This window comes from Cuculus canorus, chromosome 2 (assembly GCF_017976375.1).
Source record: "Cuculus canorus isolate bCucCan1 chromosome 2, bCucCan1.pri, whole genome shotgun sequence".
Taxonomy (NCBI): domain Eukaryota; kingdom Metazoa; phylum Chordata; class Aves; order Cuculiformes; family Cuculidae; genus Cuculus; species Cuculus canorus.
In genome coordinates, this window is record NC_071402.1 from 133468220 (window position 1) to 133491583 (window position 23364).

The 23364-nt window shown below is 37.8% G+C and overlaps 1 protein-coding gene across 3 annotated transcripts in view; it reads left to right on the forward strand.

Moving 5' to 3' along the window:
* Positions 1–23364, forward strand: part of ICA1 (islet cell autoantigen 1) — a 69525-nt gene that overhangs the window by 40123 nt on the left and 6038 nt on the right. The window contains exons 8-14 of one of the 3 annotated variants that reach the window (XM_054059939.1): positions 4550–4675; positions 4866–4964; positions 12570–12664; positions 14553–14602; positions 18523–18585; positions 18705–18746; positions 22024–22305. In XM_054059939.1, the coding sequence (XP_053915914.1) occupies positions 4550–4675; positions 4866–4964; positions 12570–12664; positions 14553–14602; positions 18523–18585; positions 18705–18746; positions 22024–22305 (757 nt within the window). The remainder of the gene's footprint in view (positions 1–4549; positions 4676–4865; positions 4965–12569; positions 12665–14552; positions 14603–18522; positions 18586–18704; positions 18747–22023; positions 22306–23364) is intronic. The other 2 variants (XM_054059940.1, XM_054059941.1) reach the window with 2 other exon arrangements.

Sequence of the window (23364 nt, forward strand, 5' to 3'; positions counted from 1 at the left end):
TTCAAATCGAGTAACTGAGAAGTTGGGTGACAAATTAGACTGGAAGCATCTGTTTCTCCTTCTATGCTGGAAGTGCTGAGACAAAAATATACTGTATTTAAAGTGAGTTAGTGCATTTATCCAGGATAAGTTTGGTTTGGAGGTGATGGTTCACTAGCTGAATTGTCCCTGAAACTGGGCTACTACTGAAAATGAATTCTGCATGTATGATAGAGTGAACGAAAGTAATAACATAGATGTACTGTGGACCTAACAATTCCTTGAAAAATACATGACAAATACGCATTTTAGTAACTGAACATACTGAATGGGGTTTTTTAGCTGGGACTGAACATTTTTTTTAATGTTAGCACTCGTGAAGATGAGGAGTTTTCTGTTTAAAGGTTCAGGTACCTATGCTAGCAAATATTTGCCCTTGCAATTAGGCATTCCAGAATCTGACTTTCAAGCCCTCCGGATTTAGGATTTTAACATTTATTTGTATACTCACATACTTAGTTATTTTAGTCTTTTGAAATTATTTCAGTTTTATTTGGCATCTCATAGTTCATCAAGCTATTGATTTAATAAGATATTGCTTTCCAGATTTATGTTTTCTTATGTGCTCTCTTTAAAGAATTCTATTCCATAAATATTGTACTTAGATGTTTGCATTGGAAGATTAAAAGTAGGTTGCTCCAGGCTGCTGCTTAGAAAAAGATGAAGAGTAATAATCTTTTTTATGTTAGTAGTGCCATAAGATTTTCTTGTATAGCACCTACAGTTTCAGATAGTTAAGAGCTCTTTCATCATAAGATGTCCAAGTTGCGTTTGGATCCGTGTTGCTCTCTTACAGTTAGTAAAATCCCCACACTTTTCAGACCAGGATCCTGATGAAATTTTATATGTTCAGCTTTAATGACGTTAAATGTGTGAATAAAAATTTGCAGGACCAAGATGTGCAGGACCACAATGAGGTGTGTTTCTCATGTCTTGCATAGTAATTGCAGAGAAAGGAGAAGATTAGTATATATTACATCAGCTTTCCCTTGAGCAGAAAACCAAAGGTTCGTTCTCATAACTTGTGTGGTATTAAGGAGATTATGCTTTGTAAGCGCTACAGTTTTGTACCTAATTCCTGAAGCCACAAGTAATCTTAAAAGATGTCTAATAATAATAATTTGAATTATAACAATAATAACATTATGTAATAATAATAATAGCTTACATATTAGTGAATATTAATAATAAATTGAATCATAATTTGAATTTGAAAATGCATTTATTGGCACAAATAAAAGGCAGCAGGTCATGCTGATGTAGTATGTAGTGTTCTTTATTGGTTATCCTTCACTGCTGCTGCAAAATGGAGAATACTTCTGTTCAATAAACATTTGGTATATCAAAAAACCTAAAAGCTTCCTTAATGTAATAGTTCTCATAGTATTGCATCTTCCCTAGTTGGCAAGAGAAATGTGTGGCATTTGGTAACACAGCATTAAGTATTTTGGATCATCTGTTACGTGCCTGTCAAACATGGGTTTGTACTCTACATTGTGTTGTGGATCACCTCTTTCTCTTTTTGAATGCTCTAGCTTTTAAGAGATACATTGATTGTATATTCAGTTAAGATAAATGCTGACATGGTTTCTTGGTAAATGTCCATGAAAACTGTATGCAGAAAGACTACAACTCGAACTTTACAATTTTTTTATTTTCTGAATTTTTCTCTTCTTTTAAGGAGTTGGAGGCACAAGGAAGACCCAAAACCCAGTCTGTTCTATAAAGTCCTAGTGCAGACTTGCAGTTGTAGAAATTAACTATTATATTTAGTAGTACTTTTTTTTCTTATGGCCCACCATCTCTGATGGACTGTTCATATTCCCAGAACTAACGTTCTTTCTCACTTGGACTATCAGTCTACAAAGCTACAGCTGTGCTTACTGTGTTTTCACAGTGCTATGATATATGGAATAGTAATGAGATTCTGATCTCAGCTGCATCATTGTAAAGTATAGTTTTATATGTGCCGTGTTTCCACTGATGTGAGTTGAATCACTCTGGATTTCCATGGCTGTAACTAGAGCAGAATTTAGTCTCAAGTTTCACTAGTTGTTTTTTTTCAAAGCCCTACAACATCTCTTATTTAAATACTTTCCCATTGTAGCAATTCTTGCTGGCATAAGACATAGGTAATCTCATGCTTAGAATTCAGTTAGAAGTTTCCTTTTGCACAGGCTCGTGATTTTCTTCACAAATCTCCTTTTTAGACTGAAGTTGTATATCTTGCGCTCACAGTCACTTGCAGCTAAAGCAAATAAAGGATCTAAGGATCCAGTGCAGGACAAAGGTGATTTATCCAGCACTGGATAAAGCTTCCACATTCCTTCTGCTACTGCTCCCATCCTCCCCTGTTGCTGCTTAATTTTGGAGCCCTATCAGCTCTTTACCCACCTGTTTTGACTAGATGTGTGGGACTGGGACTCCTGGCTTGGATAGCATAGTGCCTCACTCAGGCTTCCACCAGGCACAGGCTTAAAGAAGTAGCGTAGAGTCCTTGAGGATCTCAAACTAAGAGGCAGCCTCGGCTCATGACAGTGTAGTTCCAACTGGGTAACACTTTTCACAAAATATCGTGGTTTCTAGGGACATGTCTTGGTAATAGCTGGTCCTTGCTTTTTATATCATAGCTTAGCATTTGTCGTGCTTGCCGAAGGAGTGGAAGCCATGGAGGCAATTTCCTCATTCCTGAGGGAATTTACATTTGTCTTCACCTCACCAAAACATCTCCTAACTACCCAAGAACTCTTCCAGCTCTGGACACCCTTCTTTGTTTTGAAACTCTTCAATATGCAAAAACAACAAAGCAAGTCATTAGTGAGGTGTTGTAGTCTTGTGGTTAGAGCACTGGAAAGTCTGAGGTGTAGTTGTGATTACCAGAACTCAAGATTTGTTTATTGTTTGCTCAGTGTAATATGCGACATTATCTTGGAAGACTTCCCCTTCTAGATGAATGCCTTAATGACAAAGATATTTTATAAAGGTACAGCATCACTGCTGTTTCTTTCTATAAAAAACTTCCTTTTATTCTAGGCCTCATCTTTTTCTACAATTAAGGTCTCACCTATGAAATGCTCCATTTACCAGAAATTTTAAATTATGGTGGTTTCATTTATTACAACCTTATTGTATTACTTACACAGAGCTGATCTGAACAGAGCAAAACAGTTGCCACGTATGCGGCAACCAAGGAGTTCCGCAATTTGTGTGAGTGGGTCATCTGATGAGTTTGTGATGCAGATCTTTTGTTGTTTTTCTTCCTGGTTGGAAGTCTCATATAAATTAAGTGAGTCTTGGAAAATAAAATTGGACATATGGTAAACCCTCATGTTTCAGGTTGTGTTCTGAGGTATGTGTTTATCCTTTCTGCACAAGGAGCACAGGCATTTGCTGCAAGGTTCTGGTTTTCACTTCTGATGATCAGGATTTGTCAGATCTTGTTTGATTGAGTCTGTGTATTCTGAAGAAAATCAATTTACTCTGAGTTAGGCCAGTAAAAGAAATGTATTTAATTTGCATTCAAGTGGGTTTTTTCCACTGTGAAGTTTCTTTGGGTAAACATTTTATTGTAATTGTGAAAGAGTTATGGAAAAATCATTATATTTTGTTGTTTGATTGTTTCCTCAGAAGAAAACTAAAAATTTTTATAAAAATTTTGTTATAAACAGGATTTTTTTGTTAATATAGTAGTAGGGTAGTGTACAAAGCTGCCATAAAAATGAGAGATCCTGGGTACAAAATGCATACATCAACTTTCTACTCTGAAAGCTGATCAGCAATTCCAGTATTGTTGTCAAAACTTTTGCGTCTTGTGTAACAGAGGGTGTCCTGTGTGTACTTAACAGGTGGTAGAAGAATAATTTGAAAAACTAAAATCCTTTGAAACTAAAACTGTTTGCTCCTGAGAAAAGGGGCCTTGATAATTCTTTTTTATAGCAATAAACAGGAAAAGTACTCTGTTTTATGAGGAAAAACTTATGGAGTGAAATTTCTGCAGGAGTTCAAAGTTACTGAAGTGCTACATTGTAAACAAGAGTTGCAGGTTGACTTTAAAGTTTGTCAGTGTAATTTGTCTCCTACTACAGGTACAGACCTCTCTGCCTGTGCATCTGTGTATTGTGTAGTAAACTTTTAGTTCCAAGCTTGTTGGTCAGGCTTTAAATTGGTATTACTGTAAAGAGATACCAAAACAAATATGTTTCCCAGTTATCTTCTGAGTATATATTCAATACTACTGTACATCTTATTAACTGGACTTAAAACCCAAAATTTCTTCACTGAATATATTAGAAAAATAGTAATATAGAAGATCATATGAGACATCTTTCAGCATGTATCAACTTGCCATATCTTAATTTCAGAGGGATTGATGCTGTAATAAAGTTCTATATAAGGTTTGATTGAGTCTGTTCGGTTTTCAGATCTCCCTAAAAGTTGTATTAGCTTGCTTTTTCATGAAAAACAGAGAGAAAAAAAATCACTGCATAAACAATTGTCCCTTTATTTAAAGGTTCAAGCTCAAGTGCGACATGCAAAACTCAACTTTGATAAACTGAAGACTGATGTCTGTCAAAAAGTGGATCTTCTGGGAGCGAGCAGATGCAATCTCCTTTCTCATGTGTTAACAACATATCAGGTATCCAAAGAAAATGTTGACCTCCAAAAGAAAGATTTCCTGTTAAATATATGCATTTTTTAAGAGGTTACCATGTTAGTATTGAGCTGTAAGAATATGTAACTAGTATTGAAGAGAGATGTGAAATTGGCATTGAAAGCAGATTTATATTAAAGCTAACATTGCATTGAAATTTTATCCTACCTTACAGACAACACTTCTTCATTTTTGGGAAAAAACTTCACACACAATGGCAGCAATCCATGAAAGTTTCAAAGGTTATCAGCCTTATGAATTCACTATGTTAAAGGTAAGGAATATATAGATATGTTTGTTTGCCCAGTCATAACAAATATAAGATCTCACAAACACACATTCATATTTTTTCCGTGTATTGTCTGACAATTTTATCCCTGTCCTGTCTTGTTATTTAAATACAGGTTTTCTATTTAATGCATTTCTGGCAAGTAGGATCAAAATCTGCATTTAAAGTGCAAGACGTTATTCAAAGGAAATATTCCTTATTTAAAGGAAGACGTTATTCAGGGCTGCACTTAAGTATGTGTTTAACTACTAATTGGGATTGTGTTTGATTATTCCTAAAGAAACATAACATCCAGCAGAATTAGGGATTTATGTTGCTTTCCAAAATCCCAGAAGTGAATTAATACTGTTTTGCCTTTGCAGCTGTTTTTTAAAACTCTTACTCTTTAAGAACACCTTACTGTACTGAATACGCGTACGTGGATGCTCAAGGTTTCCACACCTATACTCAGACTTTTTAGCCTTTTGCTGCTCTTGGAAATGCTGTTTTGCTTGACTAGTGGTGTATGCTGACCCTTTGTAATCTTTGAATATGGAATATGTGCAATATCTGATTGAAGTCTCAGTTCAGATTTTTGCCATTTTCTTGGTAATGCCTGTCCCTGCATATGAAGTTGCTTTGCCCATTGCAATTCAAGGTTCAGTAGGAGAATGGAAAACAGTGAAAACAAACTGTTAACTTTCCAGTTATCCCCATAGATGTCTTTGTCCTGTAGTTATTTTGTGCAAAGTAGTAACTACACAATTGGGTGATCCTATTTGCTTGGGAGAAAAATAACATTTATCTGAAGGAGGTCTGATGGAAGGGTTAGCACTGGGAGGAAAGTGAGGAGTGAATGGCTTGCAGCAAAGCCACTGCTTGCTTGGGGAGACAACCCAGTTTGAACTATGACAAGTCACAACCTCAGTCCATGAAATGGTTGTGCATATGACACATTGAAGTGGAAGTTGAGCTGCATTATGCTACGTAGCCTGTGGCTACCCCAGAGCTCCTGGAAAAGAAGCACCTGAAGGTATAAAGTTTAATTCACCCCAGACTACCAAACTTGTCTGTACATGATTATGCTATATTTAAAGTTGTTTTCTAGAATGTAGGCGGGGAGGGAACAGTTTCTGAACTTTGAAGTGCATAAAGAGCTTGTGGAGACTGTTACTTCTGTGGCTTGAAGCATCACAATGGACCAAACAAACAAGCAAATATCAAGCTCAATCTCTCCTGACTGATGATGAAAATAAAAGAAGGCTCATAAACTGCTTTATCTTACCTAGCTTCTGAAGAATCCTGTCTTTCAGAAGTCCCCATTTGATGTGAAGTTAACATAACCCTAAGCTTTCTTGCATAGTTCACGTATGGAAGATGGGTTTTAGCCAGAGCTTATGTCTAGATTTCAGCAAGAGACAGCTGGACATCATTATCTTGACATTGCTAATAGTTGCCTATACACTCACCAATTAAACTCCAAAGCTAAAAAAAAAGTCCACTTTATTTCCCCACCATTGCCTCCCAGTTCACAGCCTGGATTTAGCATGGCCTGAGTCTTGCTCAGGAGCCTGGGTACCTTGCTATTGGGCTGTTCTCGTAACTTCCTGGTGTTGGAAGGTTTCTGAGGTTTTTTTTTTCTCTTTGCTGTGATACAAACCAATGTCAGTCTAATTTGTGTAGGTGGCATGTATTGTTGCTGGGTATTTATTCTTTATTCCTTTCATATCTAGAAATGTGATTATTTGAACAAGACGTATGTTTCAAAGCATACAGTAACATTTGGACACCTTGGAGAGAAACTTGTACAGAAAATGCACCTGTTCTGGAGTGGAAAGTACCCTTGTGATGGGGGAGGAGAGAAGTTTGGGGATTCTTGTTATCATTTGAACTTCTGTGAAAGATTTCAGTATAATCTGAAGTTGAAATTAGTTTGGGAATATATGATGAAGAAATACAGTCTCTAGTGAGTCCACACATGTATAACAGGCCTTGAAGCAAAACGTAACTGTAAAAATGGTAGTGAATATTGTAGGGTGTTTAGGATGCACCCAAACTTTATGAGAATCTTAACCATTTTCACTGCTGGTTTCCTGCAGTGAAAAGACATGATGTCCTGGGTTTGCATTGATATTTATGGTGAGAAGTTATGCTAATCAGGAGGTAGTTTAATACTACAATATTTTATGGAAGTCTGTGCTTTCAGAAAACATCTGTTAGGGAATAAGACTGTGTTACTGCCTTTTGGTATCGGTTCTTTATTTCTTTTGGTCTCTAGAATGTGGGATTATTTTCTATACCAAAGTTGAATTTACCTCTATGATCTCTTTCCCCCAGTTAATAGTTTCTGTTTGTTTACGTTAAATGATTGCTAAGGAGATTAAATCAAAATCTGGTGGCTGCATCAGGTGAGATTCTGTTGCCTAAGAGAATAGATGTGGGCTGTGACTTCAGGTATCACCTCACCTGTGTTTGTCATTTCTGATGGGTGTGGTCTGTAAGTCTTGTGTCTCCTCTGCTAGACCTGGATGTGAAATAACAATGGATATTTATGACTCGGGAACTGATCTCTACCAGTCATATCATATGTTCATGCAAGAGTTAACTATATATTCAGAAGGAGCTAATTCTACATTGAGATTACATGGTATTATTATTTTATGAAGTATAATAAAAGGCAATAGCTGATCAAGGCTAAGTGTATTTTCTGATGGAGAAACTTACCATCTGAAAATGTACCCAATGAAAATGCCATGTCTGCTGTTGACTTTATGCATTAAAAATATTCAATCAGAATATAGGATTGCTTAAAATGTACATGAAATATTTCAGTGTGCCATTTCTGTGTTTGTTCAGGCATTACACTTTTAGAATGTTTTTTCCTGTCATATATTAAAGGGTATCTTTTCTAAAAGAAAATTTTGAATTTGATCCTTGCAAATCACTTTTGTCTCTTATGATTCCAGTCCCGATACTAGCAGCTTAATTTTGCTCATATAAGTGAACTAAACTAAGCATACACATATGTAGCTCATATAAGTGAACTAAACTAAGCATACACATATGTAGCATTAGTGTTTTACTTTAAAACAAGAATTTTAAAAAGCTGTTAATATTTGACTTAGATGTAGATGGCCTTACTGAAAAATCAAAAGGTGCTATGTACTGGAAAATTACTATTTGTATTTTGTAGTATGAATATATTCATGTACCAGGTTTACCTCAGGAAAGAGACTCTTAACCGCCTCTCGGGATTGTTTCTGGAAAGAAAACATTGTCTTTAGAGATGTTTGCCAAGCTTCCTTAATGAAAAGCAGCCCATTTGTTTTCTTTGCTTCAGGGTATATGCTGAGAGTAGTATAACTGTGCTATTGCAGCTGTGTTTCCTAACTGCGAGTTTTATGCTTGATGAAAGATGATTATTAATGTGCTAACAACTCTATGTATCATGATGTAAAAGTATCATTTCCTGTATCCATTCCTCTAAAGGAATCATTAAAGATGATGGGCTGCTGGTTTGGTAAAGCCTTTAAGGTTTCATTGTCTTGAAATCACTGTATATTAAATGAATTTGAATTTATTTTGGGGGTTACTTCTCATGAATAATACCTCCTTCTAATTTCTGTCACCATTTATTTGCCTTAGTTACTTAATGAATATTTAGGTGCTTTGTTTCCACTTTAATGGTATAATACCAAACTTCCTGAAGAGTTTGTATGAGCCTAGAAATATTAATAGCCCTGGAGTCAAAAGGAGTAAATCTCAGTGTATCTGTTTATTCCCATGCAAAGTGGAACACTCTTTGCCTGTGCTCCTATATGATTTGTAGAGCTATGTCTAAACAGGTATTATGACACTGTTGCCTTCTGCTGACTCTTCTGTACAGGTATCCTTTCTTGTTTCTGTTTCTTGTGCCATGACTTCACTTGTAGGCAGGATTGTGGATAATTTTATATCTCTAGCAGTTTGGAGGGTGCTTTTCTTTTTTCTCATAAATCTCCATGAGGAAATTCTGAGACTACCTGCTTTTCCTCTCCCCTTTCACCTCTCCCCCCAGATGAAACATATCCCAAGTTTTTGTCTCCTTGGTGGTGTTGCACTTATCCATATGTGTTGTAATGTCCTGGGATGTATCCCTGGCTCTTGGACCTGCCCTTTGCTGTGTTGCTTTGATTCTTTCTCAGTCAAGAGGAAGTGCATTAGTTGTCCAAGGCACTTGGGGGGAACTGTGGGTGAGCTGAGTGTGTTGTCAACACTCTGGTGATTTAACTGCACAGGACAGGTTTTGTGTGCAGTCCAGATGATCTTGGCTTGACTTGAAAGCAGCCCAGATGCAAGTGAAAGAATTTTGTGAGTGAGTAGCAGTCAGCCTCAGAATGGTGCCTGAGCTGGAAGCAAAGTTAACTGCACCAGAGAAACCCTTTGTTGGTTTGAGTGTTTGGTATGAGTATTGAAAGCAAGCAAGTTATCACTGGGTGATCTTTGGTTGTAAAGACAGGCAAGATAGGCAGTGAATGACTGGGAATTTGTTCTGCTAGTGTGTACGGTCTTGTCCTGATTTTTATAGTAAAAGAGGAATAACTAAGCTAGGAAGACAGCTTTCTAAACATGCAAGGATCCTGCCTTAGGCCACATACTGGTGTAGCTCACAATGAAATCTGTGTGATTCCACCTGAGCACGCAGAAGAGTGCTGTGAAGTTCCACATTTGTTTGCTCTGAGCCTGCAAAGTCAGGGATGCTCCATACACCCAACTCAAGTACGTTTGCTTTAATCTGAAGTCCATCTGTGTCTTTATAGCCTTGTTTAATCACTACACTTCCTAGATGATAGGATTCCTTCCTTTCTTCTTATGTAACCAGAAACAAACGAGAGAATATCATAGTTTGATTTGTACAGATGCTAACAGTAGTGGTCACAGTACCTTGGGTTCACGTTTAGCGAACAGTTGACAGTGGATTTTTAGCACTCAGTTGTATTTCATACTCATCCTATAGCTCTTCTTAATCTTTTTTAAAAAGGTATCTCAGTTTGTAGTGCATATCCAGATGTGGAGTAGAAGGAGGCAAGGGAGAGGAAAATAATTTCATTATTTGCCATCTGATTTTGAGGAAATACTGTCTGAATTAAATTGTTATACTGAAATATTGCATTAAAATACAGCTGCTGATTTTTAACAGTTGTCATAATCTCTGTTGAAACTGAAGCTATATTTCAGAGCTATGTTTATTTTTCTAAAACAGGAAATAGTAACTGCCATTATTATCATGCAGTTTCCTTCCTAATGTACTTGTGAACACCATTTTTATATGCTGTTTCCGTGGTTCAATCGCAGACCTTTAAATATGGATTTCCCGAAACACTCACGAAGGAAGCATCGTAAAATATAGTTCCTTAAAGAAGGATGGTGATTTCTCTCTATTTTTCTTGGTGAAGATGCAGAAGAATTTACTTCTGATAATTTTCTTTAACTTGTATAATTAGGCAGTGGTTACAATAGTTCTGATTGTTGTTCAAAACCATTACATCCTTCTTGGGGCAGGCTCTGTGCTGCGATACTTAGTGGCAGGCAGAGCACCATGACTGTTGCATCATCACTTCCTGAAGCAGCACTGCCCCCATAATGCAAAGTTCTGCTGCCTTTCTCTGCACTACATTTTCTTACATTTTTGAACTCTAATCCAGATCTTCTTGGAGTTAATGGAATAATTCCCATAAATTTTGATGGCACAAAAAGGGCTCTCTAGTCAGTACTCGGCAGCGACCTTAAAGATCATTCAGTTCCAGCACCCCTGATATGGGCAGGAACACCTTCCACTAGACCAGGTTGTTCACAGCCCTATCCAGTGTGTCTTCAAACATCTCCAGGGACAGGGCATCCATAACTTCTCTTGACAACCTGTTCCAGTGCCTCACCACCCTCATAGTGAAGAGTTTCTTCCTTATATCTAATCTAAATCTCCCCTCTTTCAGTTTAATGCCATTACCCCTTGTTCTATCACTACACACCCTTGTCAGAAGTCCCACTCCAGCTTTCTTGTAGGCCTCGTTTAAGTACTGGAAGCTGGTATAAGATCTCCCCAGAGCCTTCTCCAGCCTGAACAACGCAAACTCTCTCAGCCTGTTCTCGTATGGGAGGTGCTCCGGCCCTCTGGATGGATATCCCTTTCCTCCAGCACATCAGCTATACCACACAACTTGGTGTCATCAGGAAGGTTGCTGAGAGTGTACTCAATCCCATTGTCCACGATGCCAACAAAGATGTTAGTGCTGGTCCCAATACTAACCCCTGAAGTACGTCATGTTTTACTGATCTCCACTTGGACATTGAGCCACTGACTGCAACACTTTGAGTGTGACCATCGAGCCCATTCCTTATCCACCAAGTAGTCCGTCTGTCAAATCTGTGTCTCCAATTTAGAGACAAGGATGTCATGAGGGTTAGTATCAAATGCTTTGCCCCAGTCCAGGTAGATGACATCAATTGCTCTATCTTTATCCACCAGTGCTGTAACCACATCAAAGAAGACCACCAAATTTGTCAGGCATTATCTGCTCTTAGTGAAGCCGGGTTGGCTGTCATTAATCACCTCCTTATTTCCCATGTGCCCTAGCATAGTTTCTAGGAGGATCTACCTCGTGATGTTGCCCGAGGTGAGACTGAACGGCCTATAGTTTCCCAGGTCTTTCGTTTTTTCCTTTTTTAAAAAAACGGGGGTTATGTTTCCCCTTTTCCAGTCCGTGTGAGCATAGTTGGTCATAGGTGATCCAGTTTGGTTTCTAAAACACTTAAGTATACATTTCTTTGCACAGTCAAGTTCTGAGCCAAGGAGAAACTGGAATGCCCTTTCTGGGGACTCATCTGTCCTGGTTACATAGCAGTGCAAACAAGACCTGTGACATGCCTGGGAAAGCTTTTCTTGTAACAGGCGGGCTGAGGACTCTTAGCTTTTATTCAATAGGTAAGATGGACTTAGTGGCCATGTTTTTTTCTTTGTTTTAGTATTCTGATGAAACATACTAACATTTTGTTAGAACTCCAGATGCAGAACCACTACATATTTGTGTGTGTGAAGTTTAGCATGAAAGGTGGCTTATTGGTTTTAGCCTCAGTTTTCTCAGGGGTGGGTGAGAAGTTAGGTGAGAGGTACTTCTGTGACTATCAGAGAGACACAAATAAACTTGAATTACAAATGTAAAGAGACAGTACGTGAGGAACAACCAGATTTTTTTTCTTATTTAAAAAAAGAAAACGCAAAAAAGGAGTAGAAAAGGGGAAAACCCTCAAATGGCAATGAAACATGCTTTTAGTGCCTGCTTTGCGCATTAAATAGATGGTTTTACTTAGAGATATTGGAAACAGAACGTGAGTTTAGAAGTAGCCACAAGTCGCCTTCTTGTATAAAGTGCGTTCATGTGACTCAGTTTGGATGAGTATCTTCTAGCATTTTTATTTTGCTTGTTTGAGTCAGATATAATTTTGATACAGCTCAAAACCATTCTTCCTTGATTTATGTATATTCTGTAGTCTGGTTTTGCCTTAAATGACACGCTTTTGCTTCCCTGATACTATTTTTTTTTTCTCTTTGTTTATGTTATGGTTATGATCTAGAGCTTACAAGATCCTGTGAATAAGCTGACAGAAAAAGCAGAAAAGGAGGACCTGCAGACTGAGAGCACCAAATCAGTACAAGATCAGCAGAGTCAGTAAGTCACATGGCCTGTATATTAAAATAATATGTATTTTTGTCTATAATCTGGTTGCTAAAATCAGCTAACATTTGTAAATGGAAATATAGATAGAGCTAATCTGATAACACTAATAGTAAGCTTAATACAGGAATTCCTGAAATGTTGTAATGTGTCCATGAAAAGCGATAAGCTTTATGGTGAAATTAAGAGCTCTGCATAGACCCATTAAACCTTTATATGTTTCTCATCTTTCCTAGCCCTCTCTTTATTTTTCAGCTTTTACTTCATTTTTTCTTTAGTAAAAGAAATGGTAAACAACTCCACATGGGTGAAGATATACGAGCATTGTATTTCTCCCTTCAGCAGCATCTCCTTTCACCTGCAAATAGGATATGGATTCCTGATTGCTTTGAGCAGCGATTAGTTTTTGTAATGTATACAACATCAGTTAGTAATCCAATGAAGCAGTAGGTACTTAGTAAAACGTACATCTAAGTGAGCTGATGCTATCAAGGTTTGGGTTACCTGTAGCTCTGAGGTGAGAGAGACTTATGAATGGGCTGCTATGGGGAGAGGAGAACAGGAGAATGAGATGTGATCCCTGCCCTATGGGGACCATCAGGATTCAGTTGCGAGGAGATGCAGCGTTGATATAATCCTGCTGCCACCTGTTGTTTTGACTGTCCCTGGTTAAATGAAGCACCCAGCAAAGGATCAGTTGTCAAAAAGCAGAGAACAGCTTGACTGATAATTAGTGGAGTTTGCTTGGCGATTTATAGTAATAGATTTTTAAAGAGTTCAATTTTCCAGTTGTTTTGCGTGTTTAGATTCAGAACCACTGACCCAAACCAGTTTACAAATTGGTCAGATTTGGTGCTCTTGAGATTAGAAAGGACTTGGCCAGGTCCCATTTGGCAGGTGGTTGTCTCCGCAACAGGTCCTTGAATCTGCTGCATCTTGTGTGACTATAATAAAGAATTTCACAAACAATTATTTTTCTAAATGTTGATTATAAAATTCTAAAATGAATGCATGATTTATGCAAGATGTTTGCATTGGCATCTACCAGCACATGCATCAGAGCTATGTTGTGGTTTTACTTGTTTTTATTTATGAATTATCTTTTTCTGTTATAACACTGAGGGAGTGAAAAATACATCACTATTTTGCTGTCTAAACCAAACCATGAACAAACATCTAAGATTCTAGAAGAATTACACAAAACAAAGCTTTTTAAAGCCTCATGAACTTTGCATTCACAGTAAACATTCATTGTGCTAGAATTTGGCTTGAATCTAATTTTCGTCTGCTCCCCACAAGCCAATCCTCAAGAGCAGGGGAGGTGGTTCCTCCTGTCCTATCACTAGAGGTCAAGAGGAATGTGCCTACACAGTCCTCTTCACCACCACATCAGTCTTGTGTCTGCCTTATTCCCTGCTGGTTGAATGGCTTTAAACAAAATAATACCAGTTTGAATATATATATTCCTCACCGAAGAGGTTACTTTTGTGTAAGAACTAAATGTAAATCACAGCTTTTTTTTTTTTTTTGGTTGGGTATATTTTGAACAGTTGTACCTCCTTCATAATAGTTATCAAAGACGAAAACTGGAAAAGCAGAATACACTCTATCTTTCATTACAGACATTTTTTCTGATTAATAACGGAGGGGCGATAGGTTTTCATAGTTGGTCTTCAGTCTAATCTTCGTTATCTACAGACTTCTGCCAGTGAAACAGTAAAAGCTAACAAAGGACCAGCATATATATCCAATGCAAGAATCCATCTGAATTACTTTTTATTTGTTATTGATGTGATTCTGTAATGATGTGGCCAAAAATATAACATTATTTTATAGCCTTAGAATTATTTTCTCCATTTTTTTCTTATTCTTTCAAATTAAGGTTGATTTCATTAGATGAGGATGGCCATACCAAGGAATCAAACTATTCAGGTATTTTATTTCATGTTATTACAACTTCCTAAGTACTCAAATACATGTTTTTTTTCATTTTTGTTTGTTTCCTGTATGTTCAGCTTCACCCAGCAAATCCCTACAAATGCATAAAACTTCAGGCCAGGAAAATCTGTTAAACCTACTCTCTTATGTATTATGTGCCACTGCATTTCATTCAGTTACTCAGATACATCAAATAGCTTGTCTTCTAAAGAGTAATTCTAACATTGGTCATGTCTTCAAGCCAAGGATATACAGATTAGTAGGTGTTGAGACAAGAAAGTATGCCACTTAGCTCACTAGTTTATTACAGTAATATGCATATATGTACTCTGTTAAAAACTTGATGTATTCAGAGGAACTTATGCCCAAAAGCTAAGCAACGTCATTTTCACCCACTGCTACTGGCCTGGTGGGTCGTTAATACCCAGTGACGCAGCCAGGCTCTAATTGGAGGTGCACAGTGAAAGCGTGGGAGGCAATGGACACAAGTGACAGGAAAGGAAATTCAAATTACATAGTAGGAAAAAAAGTGTTTACAGCGAGGGTTGTGAAGTGCTGAAAAAAGTGCCTGGAAGGGCTGTGGCATCTTCAGGACTTGACAGGACACATCCCTGTGGAACCTCATCTAACTTCATAGCTCTACTCTGACAAGGGACTTAGGCAAGATGACCTCCAGACACCCTACATGCTTAAATAATGACATGGCTTATAATATATATTTTTCTACTAAATTAATGGAGAATCATTCCAGTATGTGGTATTTTATCCTCCATGAAGATACTTAAAAGGTACTACATCAAAATCAAGACTTCTCTCCAATCTGTGTTTCGATAGGCTAGCCATAGTGATGTCTTGAAGACATCTTCTCTACCCTTTTTTATTTTTTTGTTTCCATTCCGCTTTACAGTGTCCCTCTTAAAATGTGAAATGTATAGCTGAACAAGACATTTCTGATGTTTGTCTTTCTTGTCATGTTCCTAGAAGGTAAAATCACATTCCCGTTTCTGTATGCAAAACCACTACCTCATTTTTTGCAACATCAAGTTAAATGTTCATATTTAAATTTGTTGTTTGTCAACACTCTGTTCCTTTTGGCCACAGCTTCCCAGGACTCATTCTTCCTTTTTGCAACTTGACTTATTCTTTACTCCTAGAGATATAATTTACAACTTAGTGATATTAAAATCTCACAGCTCTGACTACAGAAAGTGAATTACTGGTTTGAATGACCACCTCTGTTAGTTGTTTGCACACTTTTTTTTTCAGCAGTGATATTATGTTTACTTCCAGATGACTGCTAAAGCCATTGAATAGTGATGGTTGTAGCACTTTTACTTTGCAGACCTAAACTATGAACACTTTTACTTTGCAATTACTTCTCCTAACAACTGTTTTTTGACATGTGTTGGTTGTCATGTCCCTAATTCATTCAATATGTTCATTATCGATATTATGCAGTGCTAACTTTTTAGTTGGAAGGCTATGTAGTGCAAAGTCAGGTTGTCTCTAAACAAGTATTTTTACCAAAGATAGCTCGTAGTTTTATCAAAGAATTAAATTAGTTAGGGGTTTTTTTTTAAATGAGGTCTGCTTTCCATAAAAACACCTTTTCTTGTAGGAGCATTTATCATGCTCATATTCTTTTGCTCAATCCCATACTGAATGGAATTCAGTTAACATTTTGTCTAGCAGTAATGGTGAGCTACTAGCCGATAGTTACCTAGAATTACTTGAATCGCCCTGTTAATTATTATTGTTGTTTGAGCATTTTTTGTAATAATGATGTAATATTAGGATTTTTCCAGTGTTTTGACATTTCAGTCATTTTGCAATTAATTAGATCAGATCTCTCTTTGATGAGGTATTTTAATATTCTTGGATACAAAATCTGACTTATATTTTCTTAGCAGATGTTTTCTAGAATCTCAGTTATTTATGGGCTGTAAAGTATTTCACCATCATCTATAATATCAATACCTTGTTCTGTCTCTTTCTCCATTGTCCCTAAAAGGAACTGAAGTATTTTGGAACACTTCTGCCTACTCTGCTAAATTTTTCCATCTCCATACACTAGTGTGTCTGTGCCATTGCTAAGACTGTGTTTTTTTTTTTTCTTGGAAGTACGCTGTACATACTAAAGTAGTACAGATGTAGTGCTACTAGTGATGGAGCTCTGTTTCTTCTTAGTTTTCCTCGTCAACTACTTCTACTTAATAACTTCCAATTTTTTATCATTTGCTCTGCATTTTCCCTGAATATACAATAGATGTTTTTAAGATTGAACTCATTCATCGTGTTTCCCACTGAACTAAAGCATGCTTTCAACAGCAGTTGTACTTTTTTCATTACAGAGTTGCAGCCATCCCTATCCCGCCTTTCATAAACTTCTCTTTTGATTTCTCCCCTTGCCCACCATCAGTCCCCGTAGCCTTGTACATTGTCCTTTTGTGGAAGCATCATGTATATTTATCCCTCTGTGTTTGTGCCCCACCTATCTATATCCATATAGAGTGTAATCAGATGTCATCACGGGTCTAGCTGATTGTAGAGCTAGTAGCACATTTCTGTCACTGTCCTAGCAAAGCTTTGTTAAAATAATAGGATTCAAACAGTCTGATCTGTTCCATTTCATTCTGAACACACCTTGAAGTTTTTCTTGAAAGGGTTTGACATTCAATTTTAATTCCCATAGATAGAATTTTATTTCTATTTCCAGCCTCACGTTTGAGGCTTCCAGCAGCTCTGCCTTCCAGTTCTGGCAATACTGTGACCAACCCCATCATTGGAGGTTGTGGAGAGGAGGGAGCTGGCCTCTTCTCCCGAGTGACAGGGGACAGGACTAGAGGGAATGGCCTGAAGCTCCGTCAGGGGAGGTTCAGGTTGGATATCAGAAAAAAATTCTTCACAGTAAGAGTCATTGGGTACTGGAACAGGCTGCCCAGGGAGGTGGTCGAGTCGCCTTCCCTGGAGGTGTTTAAGGAACGGGTGGATGAAGTGCTTAGGGACATGGCTTAGGGAGTGTTAGGAATGGTTGGACTCGATGATCCAATGGGTCCTTTCCAACCTTGTGATTCTGTGATTCTGTGATTTGCCTTTATAGCTACAGATGTAGTTGCTAGAAGCTAGATATCCTCAACAGTGAGTTGGGAGAGAAAGGTGTGTTCAGTAGGTAACTCATCCCTCCTGTTTTGCTATGTATCTTAAATGAGATTAATCACCTGAGGGGGAGGTATCTTTCGTGTGACTGATAGATGGAATCTAAATGATTGGTTTGATTCTATATCTAATCTAAGAAACTTTCTCAGAACTTAAGGTAGTTACAGTTGAGGCGTTGCAGTGTTTCTTGCCTCTGATAGCCTATAATCCTCAGCTTATACATATAGCCTATACCACCTATTGGTCTTGGCCCATTTATTTTTCTGCAGGAGAAGAGGTGCTATTACTTATATCCTGACTTAGGCACTTCAAGGGAAAATTCATTTTCCCCACTCCCAGAGTTGGTGTCATGAGGAAGAATATACTATCAAGAGGTGATTTAGAGAGTGATGAGGTCCTGGCCACTTTTGTGCTCTCTCCTGGCCTGTGTAAGTAAAAGCTTCTAAAAGAAGTGTGTCACCTTCTGGAGGACAGCAGAGACTTGTCTGATTCTTGCAGTGGCTTCAACTGGGTGCACTGAGCCTGGCGATGCACTGTTGTGGCAGTGGTGATTCAAAGGAAGATCCTTCCAGGTTATTATTCAGAAATTTGCCTCACTTTTAGAAATGGTTATATCTTGGGTCTTTCATCCTTAGTGACCAGGATCATTTTAAATGTGAATAGCAACAACCATTGCATGTTGATGTTAAAGTAACATTCCTTATAAGCATGGTCTTGTGCCAAGTGCAATTTAACTTGTTTTTGGGTCTTAATTACAGCTGACGATGGCAAGGATGTCATATCCACCTTACGAGGAAATTGTAACCACAAGCAGAACTCAGGTGAAGAGACTTAAGAAAACTGCCTTTAGATGTGTACATACTGATTGTCAGTGTACTGCAGACCGACCTTCCTTTGTTGCTTTTCTTTCTTCTTTTTTTTTCTTTTTTCTTGCTCCCAGGTGCCATAGATGACTTATTAGACCTGCAACCTGAAGAAAATGGTACGAACCATTTATGCATGCCCATTTTATCTGTTTTTCAATTACAAGCACCAAGTACAGTTTTAATTGTAGATCTTAATTGGTTTCATAATATGAAAGGTTGAATGAAATTATTCAGCTGCAGTATTTAAACGATGTTAAAGGAAACTCAACTTCATATACATGCCGGAGACACTAAGTAAAGTAAAGCAAATTAAAAAAAATCCCTTTATGCGGTTTAGTCCGTCAGACTGAGAGTGTCATTTGGCATATTTAAAGCGCTCTCTTCATGGTTGATAAGGAAGAAGGTATTTGCAAACCCATCAACTTTGGATTTGCACGGGCAGTCTCTTGCACTGTGGGGAGATTACCCATGTAGGGAATCACCCATAAAGGCAGAAAGAGGCAAAGTTCCTCAACCGCCTGTGCAGAAGCAGCCCTAATCTGTGGATGGTTAAGGTAGTGATGGCTTCTTTTCTGTGATTAATAAAAAGGATGAGTGCATGTCTGACAGTGGCCTTTTTTCCTCTGGTTTCCCCCTTACTCATTCCGTTCTTTGTTGGACCTTCTTAGTGGAGGTACATATAATATATGCAATCATACAAGTTTAGCTAAGCAAGTTAAAAGTCTATTTTCTTTAGTCAAAGTTAAGTCATTACAAAAGCAGTTGTGGGGTGACTACATCAGATAAGGATGGCTATGTTAATGTTATGATATCAGCCATTTTACATACTAGCTGGCTTTAGGCTAATGAATATTGTAACAGTAAGTGCAGCAGTATTGTTAGAGGGACACTTTCATGAGTGTTTCAGAAGGAAGTCTTTATCCTGTGTTTCTGATCATGCATATTTTTAGTTTCTCTTTCCATTTGATGCTTTTAAATACCAGCAAAACAAGGCATCTTTGCAAAGGAATATGAGCAATGCTAGAATCTTGTTCAAACAACTACAAAACATACTGTAATGACATTGTGTTTTCAGTGCTTTATTGGGAGTTTTGGGGTTTTGTTATAAACCTTTATAAAGTTAGAGGCAGTGTATGCAGACAAAAAATATATTTTAACTGTGAAAATGGACAGTGGAAACAGAAACAGGAAAAGAAGTAATAGAAGAATTATGGGTTAGGTGAGAAAGTCCATATCAATCTAGTAATCTAGTAGAGATACCACATGAGTAGTATCTCAATAAGCAAGATTGATTTCAAGATAACCTTATTGCAAACAAGTAGAACTTGCACTGCTTACTCGAGACAGCCAGAGCACAAAGCACCACCCTATCCTCCCCTGCTCAGGGTGCATTGCACCCACAGGAAGACCAGGAAGACTGCTGAGATGAGACCTGTTACTCCTCTGATTTCTAGTGGTCACACACACTACGGCAAGATCTAACTGCTCTTCAAATGTAAAGCAATATGTTGTACTTTCTCCTCCGGTAAAACTGGGACTCCTGCAATGGGATACCCAGGTGAAGCAGAGCTTTGCTCTGAGCTGTGTTGCTGCAAAGCTTTTGTTCCATTGTAGTAAATGTCATTTCTAGTTAGGTAGAGTCTTCACAGTATTTCTTAGCAGGTCTGTTACTAATGATGCTTCCTTTGCATATCCCCCTGCAAGACTTCCAGATTCACAAAGAGACCTCCTGAAAGCAGCTTTGAGATGGTGAAGCCCTGTAGAGAGCAGAGTTCTTAAGTGCTTTTGAAATAGAAGGTGTGTTTCCCAAACAGAAGGATTTACCCCTCTGCCTCACCTGCTGAATGGCTAGGGGGAATTGTAGGTGCTTGGAGAATGCTAACATTCTTGGCTGTTTTTCTGAAGATGAGAAAGCAGCCTGAAAGTTCATGAGAACAAATTTCCTTCTATGCTATTTTAGTTGTCGTCTGGGGAACATCAGGAGAACTGATGTGTTTGTAATGTTTCTGTTTCTAATTTTTGGGCCCTGTCAAGGAGTATAGAGGTATCTAAAAATGTGAATTAGAAAGAAGCTGAATCTCATAGCTGACTTCTGTAATGAATAAAATCCTTAGATTACGTGTTGGTTTATTTGTTTCTCAGTATGTTGCTGTGTATGCTGACTCATCAGCGTGTTTTAAAACACATTTTTGTGCTTTTCTCTTCTGACTCAACTTCAGCTATTTCCTTATAAATTATTACAGATATTAAAAGGGAAACTTTGGAGTAGGCTGTTGCATTTAAATAAAATAGCCTGTTGCAACCATTTTGGTACTATCAAATTTTCATCCCAGACCAAAAAGGTTAAAAACATTGTTGCAAGTTGTGTGCAACTTTGAAAGCTCAGCCCAAGTTGCTGCTGTTGCGTCTTCAAACTTACCACAAGTTTGAAACAAGCATAATTAAGATAAACTGATCTGGGTTTCAGTAACATAACATTATCAAAGTTGTTAACCACCGGTTTTGTCATCTGTGTACTCCCCCAGTGGTGCTCTAAATGTTACCAAGTAAAATAACACTTAGGGTTCTTTGATAGTTCTTTCACTTTACAAATATTTTATAAGCTTGAAAAAGGGATTATGATCCTGGTTGCAAGCTTCATGTATTTTATAGAACTATTGAACTAAAATAGGAAAAAATAAATTTTAAGGAGTAATAGCTCAAGTGATCTAAGAGCTTCTTCAGCTGCAGTCCTGGTGCAAGAAAAATTAGGAAGGGGAATCAAGTGAAGTGACCCGGGTTATTTCTTAACAGCCTAAGGGAGGAGGGGAAAAAGTTACTGCAGCATTGAACAGTGTAGAAATCTTACTCTGTGTAGAGTCACTTGTTCTCATGCAGAAATATGCCAAAAATTCAAGCATTGGTCAGGTGGTCATAAAGATGATCTTAAGTATGTTCTCACAAAATTCTAGAATAATCCTTAACTCTTATTTATTTTTAATTTATACCAACCTCATTGGTTTTGACAGCTTTATTAGTTTTGACTGTTTTGAAGCATATAATGAAACATACAATACAAACAGCATGGAAGTAATCTTCTTCTGTGTTTTAAATATCAGACTGTGTAATGATTTTGGTGTGGTGTTTAATAGATTTTTAAGTATACTTGTACTATTGTTTTTAATAAGAAATTAATCTTAACAGCATGAGGTTATGTAAAACAATCAAGGAATTATTTGTTGCATAAGCTACGAGCCCAGTTGTCCAAGAGAATTGGGTCTAAAAAAGAAAGCAAAAAATATTCACTCAAAAATATTCTATCTCGCTTAACATACAAAACCTACATTGGATATTTTAAAAGGTTCCTTCTTTTGTATTAAAAAAATATTTCTCTTAACTGTTGTTCTGAGACAGCTGCAAAGGATCAGTTTGTGAGGTCCTTGGAGCCAGAAGCTAGTGATAAGGATGACATGGTTTTACTGAATGAGATCCTCAATGCTTCCTCTCTGGACGAAGGGGAATTCAGCAAAGAGTGGACAGCTGTTTTTGGGCAGGATGCGCTTGCTGATCTCACCATGAACTCCTCAGCTGGAGATGTGGAGAACACTTCATCATCTGTGACACCAGCATCATCAGGCTACTTACCCTCACAGCTGTTAGACCAAAACATGAATGACTTGCAGTCATCTTTACATGGTGAGACCTCATCTTGTTTTGTTAGTGATTTGGGTTTAGTGTATGGTTTTCAAGAATATGGCTTTCAGCTATGTAGAAGTGCAGTGACAGAAGTTAAAAGTTATGCCCTGAAGTTAAAGCAGGGTGTGGCCTGGAGAAAAATAACAGTGTATTTGTTTTTCTAGCCCTGTTCCTTCAGTGTTTGCAAATGAAGTACTCTAAAACCTGAAATCAAAATTACTATCTTGAATGTTTGCACTGAGTTTGGTGAAGTATTCTGTAGGCCTTTGAGATACTTTTTTTTCTGTAACAGAAAATATGTTTGAGTGGGTTTTACTGTTTAAATCACACTTGCTGTTTCTGTTAAGGGGCCAAAGAACCACGAATGATTACTGTATTTTGTCTGTGAACATGAGTTTAGTTGAGACAGTTTAGTCAATTGAGAATCAATTGCATTCATTAATTTTCTATTTTTTTCCAAAGTATCCCATACTGTTTCATGTAGGGATGTGGATGAGAGAATGAGTTGTTCTTATCCTAGCAACCACCTGTATGGATGGATTCCTCTTGTAGCCTGGTTATCTACTGATGCCACTCTTTCTCTCCACTTTCTTCTATGCCGTTCATTTTCTTGTGTTTTCCAAGCTTCTGCTAGAAGGTGAGGAAAAGTAAAAGGGGAACTAGGACAGAGTTTTCCTGCTGCTGCTTTGGCCTTGAGGAAAGGAGGAAGGCACGCTGGTGTTAACCAGCGAACAGCAACTACATTTGTACTCCCAACAGTCTGCCTAGGTTTCTCCTAGGGCTTTGCAAGCCAGAGGACATCCTTTGGACTTTTTGGGCTCTGTCCCAGGTAATTTAAATCTCATTTGGGGAAGAGTGGTGTAGGAAAGACTAGCAGCAGTGCTGAAGACTGCTGCTGGGTATAATTGTACATGATGTAAAACGTCCTTTGATATCTTGGCTAGAGGAAGAAAGTCAAATTTACTTTATGATTGGTACAGTTACCATCACCATCCCTAAAGCAAGGTATCTGGGTTCACTGAATTCAGCGCTTAGATGGAAACTGGGAGAGTGACCTTA